The following is a 22,730-nucleotide window of genomic DNA, read 5'->3' as shown; positions in this document are numbered from 1 at the left end:
TAGGCTTTAACTTGGGCACTGATGCAGACACTGGCTGAAATAAAATTATGGGATCAGAACAAATACAAAGGGCTGATAAAACAGTCACAGCTAGCCTTTCGATAACTTGGTTGTGCTTTCCTCAGCATGCATAGTTTAGGTGTTGCATCAGCAACTGTTCAGAAAAGATCTGAAAACAGAACCATCCCCTAATGAAGCTGTGTGGTTTCAAATCACAAACAAATCACCATGGCTACACACAGAGTGTGGATCTGAATTCAAGCAGCAAGAGCTTAATGAAAAATCCTGGTATTGCTGTTCAAATAATGTAACAGCTAAACGTCTGCTTAGCTGTATGCCCATGCACGGCTTTGGGGCCTTTGGATGAAGAGGAATTTGATTCTTTACTCTAATTTATTTGCTCCTAGGTTAACATTAATCATTTTTTTCAATATAGTGTCATTAAATCCTTAGCATCTGGATTTTTTTCTGTCCTAAAGAAATAAATTGTACAGGTGGTAAAATCATCAGGGTATTTGAGGAATTATGACTTGGTAAAAAGCACAGGCTTCCTATTAAGTTTATATTCAGAAACTGCCATAAAAGTGGAAACATTTCAGTCAAGAAAATTTTACTAACACAAAAATGTTGAGACAATTTTTGAAAACCTGCTCATCACAAGCTGAATATTACACACTTACAACTATTACCAGCAATAGAAGCGAGTTCAAGCTTTGGGAAAAGAAGGGTTCTACATGCAACAGAGGATGGCGATATGGCTTACTGATAAAAGGGCCCTCAAAAGGCAGGCATCCCATCTGTTTTATTTTCTCCAAAGTACACAACAAATGGCTGAAAATGATCAGTTTTAAAGGATTACTTTTAGTTTTCCACCCCATAGGCTGATATATCAAGTTTCGCTCATTTGGTGCAAGACTTGCTCATCTTGGTTTAAAAATATTTTTGATGTATATCAATGTTAAAAATAAACACACCTCTATCTGTTTAAATCTATAATCTGTCTCGCTCTTTTATGATCATAAATCCTACTCCTAATGATCCCTGCTGTTGACAGTCCCACTCAAGTCAATTCTTGACATTTCACAGAATCACAGAAACCCCACAGTGCAGATAGAGGCCATTTCGGCCCATCGAGCCTGCACCGACACATATCCCACCCGATCCCCGTAACCCCTACACCAACACATATCCCACCCTATCCCCGTAACCCCACGTATTTAATCCCCCTAACACGAAGGGTCAATTTTATCATAGCCAATCAACCTAACCTGCACATCTTTGGATTTCTCCAGTTTGAGATTTTTTTTATGATTATGAAAAGGATGACATCACTCTGGGCATCTTGCTATATAAAAACTTTCCATAAAATGTTGACTTGTCTAGAATAATCATCAAAAACTGGATGATAAATACAAACATAGCTTTTTTGCATAAGCACCCCTCCATTCCCAAATAAGGAGCAATTGTTGGATTCTGAAATATTTTATAAAGCTGTTAATGGTATCTCATAAGCACTTTATATATTAGATAATGTCTAGACAGTACATTAGAGTGCTGCTGATACAAGTAAATGATCATACTCTACATGCCCACCCCTAGAAATAAGTCGTTTCAAATCCACAAAATGTTGCCTAGGAGACACAACGGCACACAGTGTAGTTGCTGATTTAAAGTACAAAGAGCTTCCTGAAAAATTCTGGCTTTATAATTCATAAACTACCAGCTAACCAACAATAGTAAAAGCTTTTTTAAATCCTCTTTGAAAGCTGACTTTGAACTGAAAAAGCAACCTAAATCAGGATTACCGGCCATGGTGTATGCTTAGATAATACAAGGAACCAATGTTCTCGATCTGCATCCACAATAGCATGTTTTTAGATAATACGAGGAACCAATGTTCTCAATCTGCCTTCACAAATAAGTGTTTACTCTCACAAAATTAAGGATTTTCGCAAAGCAATACTCAATTTATTTCCATTTCATAGAATTGTCAACACCGCATCTTACTACAATGCTGAAGCTTGTATATTAAAAGGCAATTTGAGGCATAACCCAGTTAAAAGTACTAACTACAGGTTGGAGGCTCTTTGTTAGCAAAGGCCTGAAGCAAGGAGTAACCAAGTGATCCGACATATCTAGGTAACGGTGCTACATTGATCTGGAGGTTATCTGAAGGGTACCAACAGGGCTATGTGAGGTGATTGACACCAGATGGGTTGAACTCTTCCACCACGTCATTCAGATTGGTGAATACAATTGGAGAGTTTCTTTGGAAATTAGATATGCACGATAGTGTTTTTGGCACTGAAGTTGTGTCTTTAGTTCAGAGTTCATATAGATTGGGATAAGCAGACTAGCACGTCAGAAAGGTAGTGAATTTCTTGACTGTGTCCGGGATAGTTTTCTGCAACAATATGTCCTAGAATCACAGAAATTTATGGCGCAGGAGGCGATTTGACCCATCGCGTCTGCGCTGGCCGAAAAAAGCTATCCAGCCTAATCCCATTTTCCAGCTCTTGGTCTGTAGCCTTGTAGTTTACAGCACTTCAAGTGCATAGCCAAGTACTTCTTAAATGTGAAGAAGGTTTCTGCCTCTATCACCCTTTCAGGCAGCGAGTTCCAGACCCCCACCACCCTCTGGGTGAATAAAGTTCTCCTCAACTCCCCTCTAATCTTTCTACCAATTACTTTAAATCTATGCCCCCTGGTTACTGACCTCTCTGCTAAGGGAATTAGGTCCTTCCTATCCACTATCTAGGATCCTCATAATATTATACACCTCAATTAAGTCTCCCCTCAGCCTCCTCTGTTCCAAAGAAAACAACCCCAGCCTATCCAATCTTTCCTCATAGCTAAAAATTCTCCAATCCTGGCAACATCCTCGTAAATCTCCTCTGTACCTTCTCTAGTGCAATCACACTTTTCCTGCAAGGTGGTGACCAGAACTGTACACAGTACTCTAGCTGTGGCCTAACTAGTATTTTATGTAGTATTTAGTGATCTGCTGTGGCTCAGTTGGTAGCATACTCGCCTCGGAAGGTTGTGGGTTCAAGTCCCACTCCAGGGACTTGAGCACATAAAAGCTAGGCTGAAACTCCAGTGCAGTGCTGAGGGAGTGCTGCACTGTCGGAGGTGCCGTCTTTTGGATGAGACGTTAAGCCGAGGTCCCGTCTGCCCTCTCAGGTGGACGTAAAAGATCCCAAGGCGCTATTTTGAAGAAGAATAGGGGAGTTATCCCCAGTGTCCTGGCCAATATTTATCCCTCAACCAACATAACTAAAACAGATCATCTGATCATTATCACATTGCTGTTTGTGGGAGCTTGCTGAGCGCAAATTAGCTGCTGCATTTCCCACATTACAACAGTGACTCCATTTCAAAAGTACTTCATTGGCTGTAAAGCACTTTGAGACGTCCAGTGGTCGTGAAAGGCGCTATATAAATGCAAGTCTTTCCTTTTTTTAAAAATACAGTTCAAGCATAACCTCCCTGCTCTTTTTTTTTTAATGCCTCGACTAATAAAATAAAGTATTCCGTATGCCTTCTTAACTACCTTATCTATCTGTCCTGCTACCTTCAGGGATCTGTGGACATGCACCCCAAGGTCACGCTGTTCCTCTACACTGTTCAGTGTCCTACCATTTATTATGTATTTCCTTGCCTTGTTAGCCCTCCCCAAATGCACTACCTCACACTTCTCCAGAGTGTAAGAAGTCACACAACACCAGGTTATAGTCCAACAGCTTTATTTGAAATCACAAGCTTTCTGGCAGTATTCTCCGACTATATATGCTGTGCCTATATGCATCTCTCCACTTCACCTGACGAAGGAGCAGCGCTCCGAAGGCTTGTGATTTCAAATAAAGCTGTTGGACTATAACCTGGTGTTGTGTGACTTCTTACATTTGTCCACCCCAGTCAAACACCGGCATCGCCACATCATTCTCCAGAGTGAATTCCATTTGCCACTTTCCTACCCACCTGACCAGTCCATTGATATCTTCCTGTAGTCTACAGTTTTCTTCCTCACTATCAACCACACAGCCAATTTTTGTAGCATCTGCTAACTTCTTAATCATGTCCCCTACAATGAAGTCTAAATCATTGATATACACCACAAACTGTGCCTATATGCATCTCTCCACTTCACCCGATGAAGGAGCAGCGCTCCGAAAGCTTGTGATTTCAAATAAAACTGTTGGACTATAACCTGGTGTTGTGTGACTTCTTACATTTATACACCACAAAAAGCAAGGGACCTAGTACTGAGCCCTGCAAAACCCCACTTGCCTTTCTAAATGACGATTAATACTGTCCCTCAGAATTTTTTCCAACAATTTGCCCAACACCAAGGTTAGGCTGTCTGGCCTGTAATTCCTCGGTCTTTCTCTTTCTTCCTTTTTAAACAACAGCACACATTAGCAGTCCTCCAGCACCACACCTGTAGCCAGAGAGGATTGAAAAATGATGGTCAGAGCCTCCGCTAATTCCTCCCTTGCTTCTCTTAGCAGCCTGCAATACATTTCATCCGGGCCTGGCAATTTATCTACTTTCAAAGATGCTAAGCCCCTTCCTCTCTCACTATGTTCATCTCATCTAATATTTCATACTCCTTTTCCTTAACTACAATGTCTGCATCGTCCCTCTCTTTTGCGAAGACAGACGCAAAGTATTCATTCTGAACCATACCCACATCTTCCGCCTCCACACACAAGCTTCCTTTTTGGTCTCTAATAGGCCCTACTCTTTCTTTAGTTATATATAGATTGGGCTAACCAAATTAGTAACAATACCGTGGAGGAGGAATTCCTGGAGTGTATACGGGATGGTTTCCTGGACCAATATGTCGAGGAACCAACTAGAGATCAGGCCATCTTAGACTCGGTATTATGTAATGAGGAAGGAATAATTAGCAATCTTGTTGTGCGAGGCCCCTTGGGTCGGAGCGGTCAGAATATGATCGAATTCCTCATTAAGATGGAGAGTGAAGTAGTTGACTCAGAGACTAGGGTCCTGAATTTAAATAAAGGAAACTACGATGGTATGAGGCGCGAGTTGGGTAGGATTGATTGGGGAATGTCACTCAAAGGGTTGACGGTGGATAGGCAATGGCAAACATTCAAAGATCGCATGGATGAACTACAGAATTTGTTCATCCCTGTTTGGCATAAAAATAAAACAAAAAAGGTGACTCAACCGTGGCTAACAAGGGAAATTAGGGATAGCATAAGATCCAAGGAGAGGACATATAAATTGGCCAGGAAAAGCAGTAAACTTGAGGATTGGGAGCAGTTTAGGATTCAGCAAAGGAGGACAAAGGGATTAATTAAGAGGGGGAAAATAGAGTATGAGAGTAAGCTTCCAGGGGACATAAAAACTGACTGTAAAAGCTTCTATAGATATATGAAGAGAAAAAGATTGGTGAAGTCAAGCGTAGGTCCCTTGCAGTCAGAATCAGGGGAATTTATAATGGGGAACAAAGAAATGGCAGACCAATTAAATACATACTTTGGTTCGGTCTTCACAAAGGAGGACACAAATAACCTCCTATAGATGTCGGGGAACATAGGGTCTAATGACAGGGAGGAACTGAATGAAATCAGTATTTGTAAGGAAATGGTGTTAGGGAAATTGACAGGATTGAAGACCGATAATTCCCCAGGGCCTGATAATCTACATTCTAGGGTACTTAAGGAAGTGGCCCTAGAAATAGTAGATGCATTGCTGATCATCTTCCAAAATTCTATAGACTCTGGAACAGTTCCCATGAATTGGAGGGCAAGCTAATGTTACCCCACTATTCAAAAAAGGTGGTAGAGAGAAAACGGGGAATGATAGACCGGTAAGCCTGACATCGGTAGTGGGGAAATGCTAGAGTCCATTATAAAAGATGTAATAGCAGAGCACTTGGAAAGCAGTGACAGGATCGGAGAAAGTCAACATGGATTTACAAAAGGTAAATCGTGCTCAACTAATCTACTGGATTTTTTTTGAGGATGTAACTGGTAGAAAACATAAGGGAGAACCAGTGGATGCGGTGTATTTGGACTTTGAGAAGGCTTTCGATAAGGTCCCGCATAAGAGATTAGCGTGTAAAGTTAAGGCACATGGGATTGGGGGCAAGGTACTGACTTGGATAGAGAACTGGTTGGCAGACAGGAAGCAAAGAGTTGGAATAAACGGGTCTTTTTCCGAGTGGCAGGCAGTGACTAGTGGGATACCGCAGGGATCGGTCCTAGGACCCCAGCTATTCACAATATATATTAATGATCTAGACAAGGGAACTAGATGTAATATCTCCAAGTTTGCAGACGACACAAAGCTGGGTGGCCGAGTGTGCTGTGAGGAGGATGCCGAGAAACTCCAGTATGATTTGGACAGGTTGGGTGATTGGGCAGATGCATGGCAGATGCAGTATAATGTGGATAAATGCGAGGTTATCCACTTTGGTGGCAAAAACAGGAAGGCAGATTACTATCTGAACGGCAATAGATTGGGAGAAGGGGAAGTGCAACGAGACCTGGGTGTCCTTGTGCACCAGTCGCTTAAGGTAAGCATGCAGGTGCAGCAGGCAGTTAAGAAGGCAAATGGTATGTTGGCCTTCGTAGTGAGAGGGTTCGAGTACAGGAACAAGGATGTCTTGCTGCAGTTGTACAGGGCCTTGGTGAGACCACACCTTGAGTATTGTGCGCAGTTTTGGTCACCTTATCTGAGGAAGGATGTTCTTGCCAAGGAGGGAGTGCAGCGAAGATTCACCAGGCTGATACCTGGGATGGCAGGAATGACGTATGAGGAGAGATTGGGTCGATTGGGCTTATGCTCGCTGGAGTTTAGAAGAATGAGAGGGGATCTCGTTGAAACTTATAAAATTCTAACAGGACTAGACAGACTAGATGCAGGAAGGATGTTCCCGATGGTCGGGGAGTCCAGAACCAGGGGTCACAGTCTAAGGATAACGGGTAAGCCATTTAGGACAGAGATGAGGAGGAATTTCTTCACCCAGAGAGTGGTGAACCTGTGGAATTCTCTACCACAGAAGGCAGTGGAGGCCAATTCATTAAATATATTCAAGAAGGAGTTGGATATATTTCTTAAGGCTAAAGGGATATGGGGAGAAGGCAGGGACAGGGTACTAAGTTTGGATGATCAGCCATGATCTCATTAAATGGCGAAGTAGGCTCGAGGGGCCGAACAGCCTACTCCTGCTCCTATCTTCTATGTTTCTATGTTTTATCCTCAAGGGAGCATGCCATATTAGATTTAGTAATGAGTAATGAGCCAGATTTAGTTAACTGTCTAACGATGCGTGAACATTTATCCAACAGCGATCATAACATGATCGGGTTCAAATTTGTGATTGAAAGAGAGAAACGCGAAACAGCTACTAAGATTCTAGATTTAGGTAAGGCTGACTTCCATGCGATGAGACAGAGACTGTCCACAGTAAACTGGGCAAATCTGTTAATGGGTAAAATGACAGGCGATCAGTGGGAGATGTTAAAAAAACAATTTGTGATACAGAACCAGTTTATACTCCTAAAGGGCAAGAGCTCTACTTGCCAAAAAAAAAGCAGCTATGGACGACTAGAGGCGAGGGACAGCATAAAAATAAGAGAAAAAGCATACAAAACTGCAAAAAATAGCACGGATCCTGGCGAATGGGAAAGATACAAAGATCAGCAAAGGGTGACAAAACAGATAGTAAGAGCTACAAAGGGATTATGAAAAGAAACACGCGAGGATATCAAAATCAACACAAACATTTTTTAACAATTATATTAGGAAAAAGAGGGTGGTCAGGAGCAATGTTCGTCCATTGAAAACTGACAATGGTGATATTGTCAATGAAAATAAGGAAATGGCGGACATGTTGAATAATTACTTTGCATCAGTATTCACAGTAGAGGAAGAGGTCAGCATTCTGGATATCCCAAGGAAACTAATATTGAATCAGGGACTCACCAAAATTAACGTAAGCAAAATAACAGTAATGAAGAAAATAATGGCACTAAAGAGTGTGACAAATCCCCAGGACCAGATGGTTTCCATCCCAGGATTTTAAAAGGAAGTAGATGAGAAGATTGCAGGTGCCCTAACTATAATCTTCCAATGGTCTCTCGACTCAGGAACCATTCCTTTAGATTGGAAAATTGCACACATCACTCCACTATTTAAGAATGGTGAGAGGGGGAAATCAGGGAATTATAACCTAACATCTGTTGTCGGGAAATTGTCAGAGTCTATAATTAAAGGATAGTGTGACTTAACACCTTGAAAATTTTCAGTAGATCAGAGAGAGCCAACATGGATTTGTAAAGGGTAAGTCATTCCTGATGAACCTGATTGAATTTTTGAAGAGGTGACTAAAGTACTGGACAGGGGAATGTCTATGGATGTTATTTATATGGACTTCCAGAAGGCATGTGCTAAAGTCCCTCATAAGAGACTGTTAACTATAGTTGAAGCCCATGGAATTGAAGGCAAATTACTGACCTGGTTAGGAAATTGGCTGAGCGGCAGGAGACAGAGAGTAGGGATAATGGGCAGGCACTCTAATTGGCAGGATGTGACTAGTGATGTCCCGCAGGGATCTGTGTTGGGGCCTCAACTATTCACCGTATTTATTAATGACTTAGATGATGGGATAGAAAGCTACACATCCAAATTTGGCAATGATACAACGTTAGGCAGCATTTTAAGCAGTGTAGATGAAAGCATAAAATTACAAAGAGATACTGATAGATTAAGTGAATGGGCAAAACTGTGGCAAATGGATTTCAATGTAGGCAAATGTGAGATCATCCACTTTGGACCTAAAAAGGATAGAACAGGGTACTTTCTAAATGGTGAAAGGCTAAAAACAGTGGAGGTCCAAAGAGACTTGGGGGGCCCAGGTACATAGATCAATAAAATGTCATGAACAGGTACAGAAAATAATCAAAAAGGCTAATGGAATGTTGGCCTTAATATCTAGAGGAGTAGAATACAAGGGGGTAGAAGTCATGCTTCAACTATACAAAGCCCTGGTTAGACCACACCTGGAGTACTGTGAGCAGTTCTGGGCACCGCACCTTAGGAAGGATATATTGGCCTTAGAGGGATTGCAGCATAGATTGATACCTGGGCTCCAAGGGTTAAATTACAAGGAGGTTTTACACAAACTAGGGTTGCATTGCCTGGAATTTAGACAGTTAAGGGGTGACTTGATCGAAGCTTTCAAGATATTAAGGGGAACAGACAGAGTGGAGAGAGAGAGAAACTATTTCCGCTGGTTGGAGAGTCTAGGACTATGGGGCATAGTCTAAAAATTAGAGCCAGACTTTTCAGGAGTGAAATTAGGAAACACTTCTACACACAAAGGGTGGTAGACATTTGGAACTCTCTTCCGCAAACAGCAATTGATGATAGATCAATTGTTAATTTTAAATCGGAGACTGATTTTGTTAACCAAAGGTATAAAGGGATATGGGGCAAAGGCGGATATATGGAGCTCGGTCGCAGATTAGCCATGATCTCATTGAATGACGGAACAGGCTCAAGGGGCTATTACTGTAACAGGAGTTAGAAAAATAATTTGCATTCATATAGCACTCTTAATGTACAAAATATCCCAAGAATCTTCAAAGTGGAGAAACTGATTCCACGTAGTAGAAGAAGCGAGAGATGACCAAAATCAGCTGAAAAGGTAGGTTTGTGGGGGCTTTTTAAAGCCGTAGAGCAAAGAATGGTGGAGGGGTTTAGGAAGGGAGTTCCAGACAGAAGAGCACTGACAATTGATGGAAGAGCAGAGAGAGGAGGCAGGGAATGCACAGGAGGCCATAGATGAGAACTGAAGAGCACAGGTTGGGACATAAAGCTGGAGTAAGCGCAGAGATAACATGGGATGAGGTCACATGAAGCTTATAAAGGACAAGAATTGTGAATTTGATACATTGGAGGCAGGGAGCCATTGAAGGTTGGTGAAGACAGGGTGATGGATGAGCAGGACTAAGTGCAGGTGGATGGTGGTGGAGTTGGAATTTGTGTAGGGTTAAACTTGGGAGACTTGTACTAATAAAAATCGAGTCAGGAGGTTACAAAAATGTGAATAAAGATTTCAGTAGTGGTGGGAGTGAGATAATGGTGGAGGCATGTAATAGTGTGGAGGTGGGAGTAAACTGTCTTGGTGATGGCCAAGTTATTTAATTTGAAGCTCATGCACTAAGGTTGTGCACCATCTGGTTCAGCCTGAACAAGCTGCAGGACACAGGGGATGGAGTTGAAGGCAAGGGTATAGAGATTTTGCCAGGATCAAAAGATGGCTTTGGTGTTCTTAATGTTCAATTGCTGGAAGGTCTGCTCAGCCATGTTTGGAAGCAGTCTGTCAATATAGAAGCGGCCATGGCGAGACAGAGCAGGGTGGATTTGACATACATTTGGAAACTAACCCCATGTCCGCAGATACCGCATCAAGGAGGCAGTGTGTAAAAATGTGGAAAGGGAGAGGGCCAGGAACGGTACCTACAGATACTTCAATAAGCAACCATGCAAGGTGGCAGGTGAAGCATTGCATCTGCTCGAGCTGTCTTCTAATTTTCTTGTCTATTCTCTTTCTTAACTCATGGCCTGCTCACAGATTCAGGGAAATTCTTTTCTTTCCATTTAGGCAATAGTCCCTACCTGGATTTTCTGCCCCATTTGAAGCAATTTGCATTTCTCTACATTATATACAAGTGTATTAAAATCAAACCGTAGCTTATCCTGTTCAGCTAGCAGGAGTACCGTTTGGCCTTCAGTATGACTATATAGCTCTAAATATGGAGCAAATTGTAATATGACTTATTAACTGGCATATTTTAATATTAAACTTTAAAAATAGGCTTCAGGGTATCCTTAGTGAGTAAATCGAACAGAGTGGCAGTGAACCAGACAAACTAGGAAAAGTCCCGACTCTATGCAGAGTTAATTGATCTCAACCAGGGCAGCAGAAGGGAAACTACAATTAGCCTCCGTGCCCTGGGTTTGGAGGTGGGACAAAAACATGAAGGGAAATCAGTCAGGCTTCATGCTCATCACTTTATTTTGGTCGATATTTTTCCAGCCTCTGCTGGAATGTGTGCATACTGATGTTGGACACAGAAAGAATCAGGTTCACCTTCCACAGTCAAACAGCCTGCCTACAATCACTAAGTTCACACATGAAGAGTTGCACTCATGGAGCCATATCTTGGATGAGTCATTGCCTTCTGGACATGAGGCATAAAGAGAGAAAATTGGAGGGTGGGGGGTGCGGAGGGTGGTGGGGGAGAGAGAGGACAAAGGATGGAAAATTGAAAAAAGTAGTAGTGGGACACAGCAGCTTCAAAATGTTATCAAAGACATAATTGTATTCCTTGCTCAAGTGGTATTAAAATCATAGGCATTTCAGAACATGAGGGACAAAGAAACAAGGCTAAAGAACTGGATTAAAATAGAATAGAATTTTACAGCACAGAAACAGGCCATTCAGCCCAACAGGTCTATGCTAAGGGGTAAGCCATTTAGGACAGAGATGAGGAGGAATTTCTTCCCCCAGAGAGTGGTGAACCTGTGGAATTCTCTACCACAGAAGGCAGTTGAGGACAATTCATTAAATATATTCAAGGAGGAGTTAGATATATTTTTTAAGGCTAAATGGATCAAGGGATATGGGGAGAAAGCAGGGACAGGGTACAGAGTTTGGATGATCAGCCATGATCTCATTGAATGGCGGAGCAGGCTCGAGGGGCCGAATGGCCTACTCCTGCTCCTATCTTCTATGTTTCTTTGCTCCACACAAGCCTCCTTTCACCATGCTTCACCTCACCCTAACAATATATTCTATCCCTTTCTTCTTCATGTAGTTCCTCTTAAATGCATCTATGCTAATTGCCTCAACCACTCCATGTGGTAGTAAGTTACATATCCTCACCACTTGAGTTTCTCCAAACCCTATTAAGCCCCTTCATAATTTTAAAGACCTCCATCAAGTCTCTTCTTAGACTTCTCTTTTCTAGAGAAAGACCTCCAGCCTACTCAATCTCTCATGATAGTTGCATCCTCGCAGTTCTGGTAACATCCTTGTGAAGCTCGCTGTTTCTTGACCTGTTCGCAGACGCCATAGATCCCCTGTAGAGGGCGCCACGCTAGAAAAGATGCTGGATTACAGGAAATCTACCAGAGAAGCCTGCGGGCAGTTATCAGCGAGGTGATTGGCGAGCACCGTTCCTTCGCCGCTGACAGCAAACTCCAGGCCAATACAAGCTCTTCACCCGAGCACATAAACTCTTACCAGTCACTAACGAAACAGAACTATTCAATTCAGTACAACATTTTCCCTAAATTCACAGATTGATACAGAAGCCATAAATACAGCTAATTGGGGAAATGGAAAAATTCACACTGGTGCATTCTTTGGCGTTTTAGGTTAAAGTACACTGTTGGAGCAGTGGACAGTGAGCTTTACTTTGCATTCTGGTGTGCTACACCTAAACTGGGAGTGCTTGATGCTGGATGCCCAAAGTGTAGAAACATTCCATTTCCCGTCACAGACATCCTTTACCGCAATGAGCAAGAGAAAGAAAAATACACATCTCAGGCGCCTACCTGCTCTGGTGGCTCAATGGTTATCCAAGCAGGCAGCATCATGCTGGAGTTCAATGGTTGTGTCCCCACACGGAAGTAAATAATTCCATCAACATCACAAGCCCACACATGCTGACCTCCACATGCTAGGCTTGCTAGTTTTATACTTCCTGAAGAGAGAAAAAAAAACTTTTAGCAACAGAAGGCATCCATTCAACCCCTGAAGAGAAAAAAAACTTTTGCAATGAAGCTTCAGGTTAGAAATATAGTGAGAAGTAATGGTAAATGCTGATTATTCCAATGTATCAAATGATACTCCCGTCATCATCCTGAGGGACTGGACAAAAGGAGGGTGGAGTTGTGGCTCCTTCCACCCTTGGAGAAGGGGAAGATGAATATTCAAGACCCAGAAGAGGGGAAGGGGAGAGAGAGAGAGAGAGAGTTAGGAGGAGAGAGATTGATTATTGAGTATTGTGGGCAGTTTTGGTCACCTTATCTGAGGAAGGATGTTCTTGCCATGGAGGGAGTGCAGCAAAGATTCACCAGACTGATACCTGGGATGGCAGGAATGACGTGTGAGGAGAGATTGGGTCGATTGGGCTTATACTCGCTGGAGTTCAGAAGAATGAGAGGGGAGCTCATTGAAACTTATAAAATTCTAACAGGACTAGACAGACTAGATGCAGGAAGGATGTTCCCGATGGCAGGGGAGTCCAGAACCAGGGGTCACAATCTAAAGATAAGGGGTAAGCCATTTAGGACAGAGATGAGGAGGAATTTCTTCACCCAGAGAGTGGTGAACCTGTGGAATTCTCTACCACAGAAGACAGTTGAGGCCAATTCATTAAATATATTCAAGAAGGAGTTAGATATATTTCTTAAGGCTAAAGGGATCAAGGGATATGGGGAGAAGGCAGGGACAGGGTACTGAATTTGGGTGATCAGCCATGATCTCATTGAAAGGCGGAGCAGGCTTGAGGGGCCGAATGGCCTACTCCTATCTTCTATGTTTCTATGTTTTTATGATTGCAGCTGTTGGCATCACTTTACTGTTATTATTAAATACTCTGTTCTATATACATTACCATGCCTGGAGCTTTACCTGCAAGTTGAAGACCCCACAAACTAAAAGTTTGATTAGTAGTGTACATTGATGAAAACCATGAACATAAGTAATAAAATGTGAAAACACCTATCATAGGCTATGTTTGAGAAGCTAAAAGATACAGCACAGGGATACTAAAAAATTGAAGGATTTGACCCAAGACAGTGATTATCAGCAGAACTACCCAAGCCATTGTTTGACTGTAGTTTGAATAGCTAAGCCCTACAATTAACATTTGCACCTCGCAGACGAACGGAGTTATTCACAGCAAAATGAAGTGTTCCTGAAACAAACCGTGTAAATGAAAATCTCTTCGATTTAGTTTCATTTGAAACATCCAGTTTTCCTCAGAAATGGCATTTCATGGATTCCAAAAATTAAAAATAGGTTAGCTTCATATTACTGCAAAAAGGCAACTTCTGTACAGAAGTAAAGTTTAGCTGTTTAAGCAGATTTAATTCAACACAAATAAAAACAAAAAGTGCTGGAAACACTCAGCAGGTCCGGCAGCATCTGTGGTGAGAGAAACAGTTAGCTTTTCAGGTCAATGACCTTTCATCAGAACTGGAAAAAGTTAGAGATGTAACAGGTTTTAAGCAAGTACAGAGGCAGTGAGTGAGGAAAGAACAAAAGGGAAGGTCGGTGATGGGGTGGAAGACGGGAGAGATTAAATGACAAAAGGACGATGGTGCAAGACAAAAGGAGATGGTAATGGGACAAGTAAAGAAACGAATGATGGGTCTAGGAGGAGGTGTAAATAGGAATATCAGATTCAGCAGCAACAGCTGCCACCCGAAAAAACGGGGGCCGAGGTTATGATCTGAAATTATTGAACTTGATGTTGAGTCCAGAAGGCTGTAAAGTGCCTAATCGAAAGATGAGGTGCTGTTCCTCAAGCTTACATTGAGCTTCATTGGAACAGTGTAGGAGGCCAAGGACAGAGTGGGAATGGAACGGACCAGAAGCTCGGGGTCACGTTTGCGGACTGAATGGAGGTGTCCTGTAAAGCGGTCACGCAAACTGCGTTTGGTCTCCCCAATGTAGATGAGACTGCTCGTGAGCAACGAACACCGTATACTAAATTGAAAGTACAACACGTAAATTGCTGTTTCACCCATTTACACCTCCTCTAGACCCATCATTTGTTCTTTACTTGTCCTGTTACCATCTCCTTTCACCATCATCCCTTTTGTCATTTAATCTCTCCTGTCTTCCATACCTATCACATTCTCTTTTCTTTCCTCCCCTCCCCCCTTTCCCTGCCTCTGTATTTGCTTAAAACCGGTTACATCTCTAACTTTTTCCAGTTCGAATGAAAGGTCATCGTTAACTGTTACATACCTGCTGAGTATTTCTAGCATTTTTTGTTTTTATTTCAGATTTTCAGCATATGCAGTATTTTGCTTTTCTATTAGTGTTTAATTCAAAACTTTATTCAGATTGTGTACAAGGCCAAAATGTTCTGTTGAGCTCATACACTCTTGGCCTCTTGCATTGGTTTATTGACTAGATCCAATTGATTGAACCCACTTCAATTCCTTTAAGTAATATAGAGTCATAGGGGGAGAAATTCAGTATAGCCCCGTTTGGGGCGCTAACTTTGCCAGGGCGCTAATAGTAGCGCCCCGGAAAAATTAGCGCCCCCGTGCCGGAAATTGGTCGGTTGCGCCCCAAAGGGAAGCGGGGCGCTACTGGAGGCGGCCCGCCTCCCTCTTGGGGCGCTGCAAGTGAATATTGTGGCGCTACGTGCCGCAGCGCCTCACGCTGTGGCACGTCGCGCTACGGTATTGCAGGCCTTCCTCCCCTTCTTAAAAGGGGAGGGGCCTTGTGCAGCGCGATCTGGGGCCCAGCTGGGCCCCCGGGGATCGGGAGTGCAGCCAAAAGAGCCCGGCACTTCTTGGAGCGCAACCGGCACTCCGCGGGGGTGGGGGTTCCGGAGGCCGGGGACGGGAGCGCAGGCAGATGGCCAACAACAAAAATGGCCGCCCCGCACCTCGCCTTTAATTTGCGCCTCCCCGGCCGCAGGTACGCCGCCCTGACCCTGTTGGACATAGCGTCCAGCAGTAAATCAGGGGGCGCTCCCGAAGATCGCGGCCGGGGCGTGAGCGGGGCGCTGCGCACACCGATGACGTCATCGCCAGCGGCGCAGCGCTAACAGTCAGCGCCACCACTAACCTCCCGCTGAATTTGGCGGGAAGCGTGGGCAGTGCCGCGCCCGGGCGCTAGTTGGTTTGCGCCCCACTTAGCGCCCTCTTAAGGTGCTAACGGGTGGCCCAACCAACTGAATTTTCCCCCCATAGAGTTATACAGCACAGAAAGAGGCCCTTCAGCCCATCATGTCCGTGCCGGCCAGCAAGCCCTGTCTATTCTAATCCCATTTTCCAGCACTTGGTCCGTAGCCTTGTATGCTTTGGTGTTTCAAGTGCTCATCTAAATGTTTCTTGAATGTTGTGAGGGTTCCTGCCTCTACCACCCTTTCAGGCAGTGAGTTCCAGATTCCAACCACCCTTTGGGTGAAAAAGTTTTTCCTCAAATCCCCTCTAAACCTCCTGCCCCTTACCTTGAAACTATGGCCCCTGGTTATTGACCCCTCTACTAAAGGGGAAAAGTTCCTTTCTATCTACCCTATCTATGCCCCTCATAATTTTGTACACCTCAATCAGGTCCCCCCTCAGCCTTCTCTGCTCTAAGGGAAACAACCCCAGCCTGTCCAGTCTCTCCTCATAGTTGAAGCGCTCCAGCCCAGGTAACATCCTGGTGAATCTCCTCTGCACCCTCTCCAATGCAATCACATCCTTCCTATAGTGTGGCAACCAGAACTGCACACAGTATTCCAGCTGTGGCCTAACTAGCGTTTTGTACAGCTCCATCATAACCTCCCTGCTCTTATATTCTATGCCTCAGCTAATGAAGGCAAGCATCCCATATGCCTTTTTAACCACCTTATCTACCTGTCCTGCTGCCTTCAGGGATCTATGTACATGCACACCAAGGTCCCTCTGATCCATTCATTGTGTATTCCCTTGCCTTGTTAGTCCTCCCAAAATGCATCACCATTAGGGTTAAATTCCATTTGCCACTGTTCTGCCCATCTAACCAACCCGTCTATATCATTCTGTAGCCTGAGGCTTCCCTCCTCACTATTTACCACTCCACCAATTTTCGTGTCATCTGCGAACTTACTGATCATACCTCCTACATTCATATCTAAATCATTAATGTACACTACAAACAGCAAAGGACCCAGCACTGATCCCTGCGGTACACCACTGGACACAGGCTTCCAGTCACAAAAACAACCTTCAGCCATCACCCTCTGCCTCCTGCCACTAAGCCAATTTTGGATCCAATGTGCCAAATTGCCCTGGATCCCATGGGCTCTTACCTTCTTGACCAGTCTCCCATGCGGGACTTTTGTCAAAAGTCTTACTGAAGTCCATGTAGACTACATCAACTGCACTACCCTCATCCACACACCTAGTCATCCCCTCGAAAAATTCAATCAAATTGGTTAGACATGATCTCCCCCCTGACAAAGCCATGCTGACTATCCTTGATTAATCCTTGCCTCTCCAAGTGGAGATTAATTCTGTCCCTCAGAATTTTTTCCAATAATTTCCCTACCACTGATGTTAGGCTCACTGGCCTGTAATTCCCTGGCTTATCCCTACTACCCTTCTTGAATAATGGTACTACGTTAGCTGTTCTCCAGTCCTCTTGGCACCTCCCCTGTGGCCAGAGAGGTTCTGAAAATTTTATATCAGAGCCCCTGCAATCTCCTCCCTTGCCTCAAACAGCAGCCTGGGCCTGGGGATTTATCCACTTTTAAGCCCGCTAAAACCGCTAGTACCGCCTCCCTCTCAATACTAATTTGTTCAAGTATATCACATTCCTCCTGTCTGATTTCTATGCCTACATCGTCCTTCTCCATAGTGAACACAGATGCAAAATATTCATTTAAAACCTCACCTACATCTTCTGGCTCTACACAGAGATTGCCACTTTGGTCACTAATAGGCCCTACTCTTTCCCTGGTTATCCTCTTGCCCTTAATATACTTATAAAACACCTTGGGATTTTCCTTTATTTTGCCCGCCAGTGTTTTTTCATGTCCCCTCCTTGCTCTCCTAATTTCTTTTTTAAGTACCCCCCTGCACTTTCTATACTCCTCTAGGGCTTCCACTGTTTTTAGTCCTTTGTATCTGCCAAAATCCTCCCTTTTTTTCCTAATCCATTCTTGCATATCCCTTGACATCCAGGGTTCCCTGGGCTTGTTGGTCCCACCCTTGATCTTTACAGGAACAGGTTGGCGTTGTACTCTCTCTATTTCCTTTCTGAAAGACTCCCACTGCTCTGATGTGGATTTTCCTACAAGTAGCTGATCCCAGTCCATTTTGGTCAGATCCTGCCTTATCATATTAAAATCGGCCTTCCCCCTTTATTTCCAGTCCATCTTTATCCTTTTCCATGACTACCTTAAATCTCACCGAATTATGGTCACTGTCACCAAAATGCTCTCCTACTGACACATCTACCACTTGCCCGGCTACATTCCCTAGAATTAGGTCCAGTACCGCCCCCTCTCTTGTAGGACTTTCTACATGCTGGCTCAAAAAGCTCTCCTGGATGCACTTTAAGAACTCCGCACCGTCTAAGCCTTTCACACTCTGACTATCCCAGTTAATATTGGGGAAGTTGAAATCCCCTACTATTATTACCCTATTATTTCTACACTTCTCGGAGATTTGCTTACATATCTGTTCCTCTATCTCCCCCTGACTGTTTGGGGGCCTATAGTACACTCCCAGCAAAGTGCTTGCCCCCTTTTTGTTTTTAAGTTCTACCCATATGACCTCATTAGAGGAACCTGCTAAGATATCATCCCTCCTTACAGCAGTAATTGACTCCTTGATTAATATTGCGACACCCCCTCCTCTTTTACAACCCCCTCTGTCTCGCCTGAAGATTCTATACCCTGGAATATTGAGCTGCCAGTCCTGCCCCTCCCTCAACCATGTCTCTGTGATAGCAACAATATCATACTCCCATGTGTTCATCAACACCTTCAATTCATCTGCCTTACTCGCAAGACTCCTTGCATTAAAATAAATGCCATCCAGCCTTGCCATACTCCCTTGTGCTGTTACACATTTGCTCTGCCTTCCAGGCTGACTTGTTTTTTCCTCTATATTTGGCCGTGCATCACCCCCTACTATAGCTCCACTCTGTATCCCATCGCCCTGCCGAGTTAGTTTAACCACCCTCCCACCCCCACCAACAGTACCAGCAAACCTCCCTGCAAGGATGTTGGTCTCGTTCTGGTTCAGGTGCAACCCGTCCGACTTGTACAGGTCCCACCTTCCCCAGAAGCAGACCTAGTGATCCAGGAAACTAAAGCCCTCCCTCTTGCACCAACTCTTTAGCCACGCATTCATCTGCTCTATCCTCCTATTCCTATATACTCACAAGCACGTGGCACCGGGAGTAATCCAGAGATTACAACATTTGAGGTCCTGCTTTTTAATCTGCTACCTAGCTCCCTAAATTCTTGTTGCAGGACCTCATCCCTCTTTCTGCCCATGTCGTTGGTACCAGTGTGAACCACAACCTTTGACTGTTTGCCCTCCCCCTTCAGAATGCCCTGCAGCCGTTCAGTGACATCCTTGACCCTGGCACCGGGCAGGCAACATACCATATAAGCCTCGTTATTCTAACAGAATAGCTTAAATGACCAAAAAAAATAACTATGCAGATAGAAGCTTCATGCTACAAGTCCTAGGGTAGACATCATTACACTGTACAATATTCCAGATGGCTTAGCTGGAGGCACAGTGTCTCCAAAGCTGCATACAGCTAAATATTTCAAGGTTAACATTCCATCATCAGCATTGTGCGTCAGCAATGACAAAGCCCTTCCATCTGCCTCTGGAATATGTTTTTTCAACTATATAAGCGTGTGGAGTGAATTGGATAGTAAAAATAATTGTACGTTACATACCAGAGACGTTTAAACACAATGTATTTTTACTGACATGGAAAGCAAATCATTTAACTGGTGGCTATTAGAAGTACTTCATGGTTACACTGGTAATAGCTGATGTCGTTTGAACACAGTGGTTTCAAATCAGACTTGTTTGAAGGTAAACATGTATATTATATATATATTTTTTTAAACTTGAATTTATATGATGTCCTCAGGATATCACAAAGTGCTTCACAACCAATTAATTGCTTTTGAAGTGCAAACACCGTAGGTGAATGCAGCAATTATTCTGGGCACAGCAAGATCCCATCAATAGAAATTAGATAAATTATCAGGTAAATCGGTTTCAATGGTGTTGGCTGAGGGAGGAAGGTTGGCCAGAATTCCCCACCCTTCTCAGTAGTGCTATGAGATATTTTACAGCCACCTAACTACCAGAGTAAGCAGACAAGACTTTGGTATAACTTCTCAACCAAAAGGTAGTACCTCTGGCGGTGCAGCACTGCACTGAAGTGTCAGCACAGATTATTGTGCTTGGGGGGCTTCAACTCACAATTTTCTGACAAGTTATAATGCTATCAACTGAACCAGGCTCCAGCTAAAAACAGCAGCAAATGTGCATATAGACACACATAATACACATGCACACACACACATTCTTTCCCTCCCTCTCAGTGCATTCATTGATTTTACTGCAAGTGAATTCTTGCTCAGTTTAAAAGTGTAGTGTTGCATTTCCCTTTTCCAAATTTATGTACAGAAATGTTAGGACTCTTTTAGAATTGACTCATTTCCAAGTGCTTGGACTAACCCAGGACCAGGACTAATCAGATTACTGTAAGAAAAATTATGGAAAAGGTTTCACAATAGCTTATGAAAGATTCAATAATCCAACTTTAAATCATTTAGAATGTGAAAAAAAAACTTGATGGATATTAGAGACAATCTGGCAGTTATATTTTTTCATACAAGGTTACTACATTAGCAGTTATCAAAATGCAGCATGTCATATGCTTTGGGTATCACTAGAGCAATCACATGATACAGCTGTTAAAATGTTTTGATTTTAAACAACGTCACCATGATCCACAACACGGTCAGATAACGCCGACTCTGCACTGTTGTTTTCATTTTCTATCGGAGGTATGTCCTAACATTCAGTAAGCTCTTTTAATAGAAGAATGTCCACAAGCTCTTCCACCTACAGTTAAAATTGTCTACAGGCCCATATAACCTACATTAGTTTCATGGTTGCTATTTTTATTGATACACGGAATATATGTTCGAGATGATGGATTAATTTATGAATTCTGTGTACTGTGTAGCCAGAAGGGTCATGGCAAAGTGCCATGGCAAGTCTTCACTTGACTGGTTGAGGCAAGTATTTTTTTTGCATCTTTAAATAGATGAAGGAGGCCATGCCTGAGCTATGGAATTGACTTTGTTCAGTTTGTCAAGACTATTTCAGGGTTATGACAGGGAACCACTCACAAATCACCTCAAAGGATAGCCCAATGAATCTAAACTTCTGAAAAACCAAGTTTTCAATATGGAAGCCAGAAACTGTCAAATATATTGACCTGATTCTTATAGGCTATGGCAACTAATCAAATTTATTTGCTTGTGCAAAGATAATAGGCAAATATATATAGTACAAAAACTGTATGAAATATCTAGCAAGGCCACAAGGGGTTAATTTATCCTATTCAAGTTTGCTCCAGGTAAAAACAATCCAACACCACATGGAGTTGGACAAGTTTTTCGAATATCCAGAAAAATCTAGGAAATTGTAACGGGGCGTATTTCTTTTGACCCTTTGTAAGCAGTCTCAAGTTGCAGATATTGGGCCAGAACTTCGGGTCCCCACAGGTGAGTACGCGCTGGGTACTCATGCGTAGGCCCAATGAAAGTGCCGGTTTCGTGCATGCACTGCGCATGCGCGGGAAACCGGAATTTCCATTCCCTTAAAGGAAGGGGTTCACAGGTCGAATGCATGTGCCGGAGAGGCAGCGCGTACGCCTGAAACTTCCAATTTTTTCCAGGTTGTTCCGGGAGGGCAAGTCTCCAGGAGCTACGCTTATAAAAAGCAGTCGCAAGGCCTACTTTTAACAAAGTAAGTGGTGAATTAACTAAAATAAAAACATTTTTCCCCCACAGGTTTATTATTTTTAAATACTTTAAAGAAAGGTAAGTTTATTTTTAGCCCCGTTAGAAACTAATTAATTTTTTCAAAAATTTAAATTATTGTTTAAAAGTTATTTTACGTAATTTATAGTTATTTTAAATATGTGATTTTTTTTAAATGTATTTATTTGAAGTGTTAGTTATGTTTTGGGGCTGAATTGTATTCATAGATTTGACAGGCCTTCCTGTCAAATCTATGAATACAGATTCCCTGCTACCATTGGCTCTCCATGGCCCACGTGATCCCAGGGGACGCTTCGAACTAACTGCGCCCCTGGGATACGCAAGCATTGCGCGCCGGCAGTTGGAGCTGGCCCCGGATCGGAATCCCACACGGGCCCACAGCACAACGGCCGGCGCGCTAGGTAAGTGCAGGTTGGAGGCTTGCACCCGCGGGAAGCCTCCGACCTGAATTTCTGGGCCATTAGGGTGCCAGGACTTCTGCGGTGAAAACTCCTTGTATTTTGAAAATTCCTTTTTAGATAGGGCTATTAACTGTAATAGCACAGATTCTTGTAATATAAAAATTGCAATATCATGATGATACAATTATAGAATACGATTAAGAAAGTAAACACACATCTTCTGGAATCCTAGTGTGCATGTTACCTGACTACTTGCATATATGGGCCAGTTTTTAAGTCGACACAAAATTATACCAAAGACACATTTCTGTCCGCCATCAACCCAATAAACCGCTTATAAATAAACCTCCAGTCACAACAAATTATTAGCTGTAACAAGATACAAAATCTCAATACTGATGTTATTCCATTCATAGAATCATAGAAAGTTACAGCACGGAAGGAGGCCATTTCGGCCCATCGTGTCCACGCTGGCCAACAAAGCTATCCAGCCTAATCCCACTTCCCAGCT

General features: G+C 43.1%; 1 protein-coding gene across 1 annotated transcript in view; it reads right to left on the bottom strand.

Annotated features, from left to right (window-relative positions):
• The window catches only part of tecpr2 (tectonin beta-propeller repeat containing 2), a 125,142-nt gene that overhangs the window by 22,726 nt on the left and 79,686 nt on the right, over positions 1-22,730 (bottom strand). Inside the window, exon 17 of the mRNA XM_086003015.1 lies at positions 12,604-12,752. Coding sequence (XP_085859141.1) covers positions 12,604-12,752 — 149 coding nt within the window. The remainder of the gene's footprint in view (positions 1-12,603; positions 12,753-22,730) is intronic.

The sequence above is a fragment of the Somniosus microcephalus genome, chromosome 12 (genome assembly GCF_052327205.1).
Source record: "Somniosus microcephalus isolate GS21.2 chromosome 12, FLI_Smic_1.0, whole genome shotgun sequence".
Lineage (NCBI taxonomy): Eukaryota > Metazoa > Chordata > Chondrichthyes > Squaliformes > Somniosidae > Somniosus > Somniosus microcephalus.
The sequence above is the reverse complement of the archived record's forward strand: the minus strand, read 5'-3'. Positions and strand labels throughout refer to the sequence as shown.